The 2,492-nt window shown below is 36.2% G+C and overlaps 1 protein-coding gene across 1 annotated transcript; it reads right to left on the reverse strand.

Moving 5' to 3' along the window:
- Position 1: 1 nt before the first annotated feature.
- On the reverse strand, positions 2 to 1,354 carry LOC107715752 (beta-1,3-galactosyltransferase 1-like). Its single transcript, XM_016521938.1, has one exon. It carries the CDS (start codon positions 1,244 to 1,246, stop codon positions 257 to 259), a length of 990 nt encoding a protein of 329 aa, XP_016377424.1. The 5' UTR covers positions 1,247 to 1,354; the 3' UTR covers positions 2 to 256.
- Between the last annotated feature and the right edge of the window lie 1,138 nt (positions 1,355 to 2,492).

Here is a 2,492-nt window from a genome sequence, read left to right on the forward strand (position 1 = left end):
TGCCTTATATTTAATTATTATTTTCTACATACCACACCTACTTGACAGCTGTCTATTTCCCCCTTTTTTTGTAAGTGTTCTTGGCCCTTTCAGTGAAGCAATATTTTGTTCTCCCTCACATATGTTAAAGTGCAGAATCTCAATGATGTGTGAACTTTATTAAAGGAATGGTGAGTACTAGCAAATGCTACACATAAGTTTAGAAGATTCAAGGTACTTCAAATACAATTTAGTTGTTTCAGTTGTGTAAAAGGTATCAACATGTAAAATAAGACTTCTGAAAGTCATGCCAAATGCGGAGAAGATTCTGTGGGTTAAACCCGTTCACTATAATGCGCTTGGCAAAAGTGCACCTTTCATACTTAAGTCTGCGCACCTCAAAAAGATTACTAAGCCCCAGAAATTTTGTTGCATAAATTGGTTTTACACCCAGTACGTGAAGGCACAACCCCACATAGACATCTTCCAGTGGAATTGGTTGCACAAATCTAGAGGCCCATGATATTTTTCTGGCCAGGTCAGTAGAAAAGACATATGCAGCTCCAGACACATATGGAGGATACCAGGTGTCTGGGTAAAGATCCTCTGAGATATACCATTTGTTGAAGCTGTCCCTGTGAGGAACAGCATCTGAGATGACGGATCCAGAGATGTAGTCTTTCCTGGAGGACTCGCCCTGGTCATGCAGGTAGTCCACCAGGTAACGTACATTGAGAAAGATATCTGCATCGATCTTCATGGCATACCAAGCACCCCGGCAGTAAGTGGCTATCCAGTTCATAATCATCATCGTCTTGATTGTGAGGTTATGGTAGCTATCCACAAAGTCCATTTGAATGATGTCCCCATATTCCTTGCTCTCCCTCTCCAGGTGCTCCTGCAGTACTGGGTCACTTTGTGCGGGCTGACCAATGACAAACAAATGCAAAACGGTCACACGAGGAATCAAGCCATCTTGACCCCATGTCCTTCTAATAGCAGTCCTCGCCTCTGTGTCTTTGAGAGTCACTGGGATCATAAGAACCAGGAAAGGACTCTTCTTCTCACACAGTTCTGGTTGGTTCAAAATGAATCTGTATGTTGACGGTGAGATCACGTAGAGCTCTTTGGGTGTTGGAGTCTTCTTCGGAAGTATTGTTCTGTTAAAAACGAGGATAGCTACAAATGTTATTAACCCAGCTACAGCAAAGTACGTTAAAAGTTTATATCGCGATCGTTTTCCCATATTTAAGCAAAATAACTGCATCACTAACGTAAGGGAAAGTCACAAAACTTAAATGTCATGTTCGCCAGTGTTGTGTCGAAGTCTGTTCCTCCTACGTTTCCCCTTAGTTTAGCGTTCCCGCTACGCAAACAGCGTACAGAGCACGCGCGTGTGCTCGTTCTACTGTTCCCGCTTATCTTTTTGTCATCTTGTAATATTTACTATATTTTTAGGTATTAATCACAGGATCGATTTGAAGGTTTGGAAGGCTTTGCCGACTGCGCTGTATATGTATGAAATACGAATTCAAATAAATGTACAACGTAATGTACCTCTAACAAATATGTTTTTCTTGTGTGTGCTTCTCAATCACAGTTTAAAATAGTTTATTGGTTTTATATACATACATACATATATATATATATATATATATATATACAGGTGCATCTCAATAAATTAGAATGTCGTGGAAAAGTTCATTTGTTTCAGTAATTCAACTGAAATTGTGAAACTTGTGTATTAAATAAATTCAGTGCACACAGACTGAAGTAGTTTAAGTCTTTGGTTCTTTTAAGGATATGTGGTACTTTACCTATTTACTGCAAAATTACTCAACTGCATCATTAGCTTGCATAATTATTATGTTTTTATAAAAAAAATTCACTTAAATGATAATAAAATTTACAAATTCAAATTTTTAGTTGTATCTGGATATTGTTGATTGAACTTGTAGGAATTACAGTTTTAGACAAACAGACTCACCATCGGATTCTGTTCCCCCTTTGTTTCTTATACAGGCAGGTTCTAACATTTTTCAAACTGATGCTGGTAAAGCTCCATCCACATACACTGAAGAATCAGCAACTTCTGAGTCACTACATCAGCATCTCCCGTTACCATTAACTTTCCTTTATTAATGTATCCAGAAATAATTAGATTTCTCTATAGTCTATTTTATTTAATTTATTTTTTTTATAAATACATAAAATATACAGTTGTGCTCAAGATTATTCATACCCTTGGTATATACAGTATGATCAAAGAAGGCTGTGAAAATAAATCAGAATTGTTTATCCATATGATCTTTCATTCAAAAATTTCCAAAAAATCTAACCTTTAATTGAAGTAAAAAAAAACAACAAAAAAAAACAATGAAAGTGGGGGGAAATCACATTATGAAATAAATATTTTTCTATTACACAATGGCTACAATTATTGATACTCCTAGAAATTCTTCTGATTAAAATGTATCTGAAGTATATTCTCATTCATATTTGCATTTTTATCA

The sequence above is a fragment of the Sinocyclocheilus rhinocerous genome, unplaced genomic scaffold (assembly GCF_001515625.1).
Source record: "Sinocyclocheilus rhinocerous isolate Xijiao unplaced genomic scaffold, SAMN03320098_v1.1 scaffold3194, whole genome shotgun sequence".
Taxonomy (NCBI): domain Eukaryota; kingdom Metazoa; phylum Chordata; class Actinopteri; order Cypriniformes; family Cyprinidae; genus Sinocyclocheilus; species Sinocyclocheilus rhinocerous.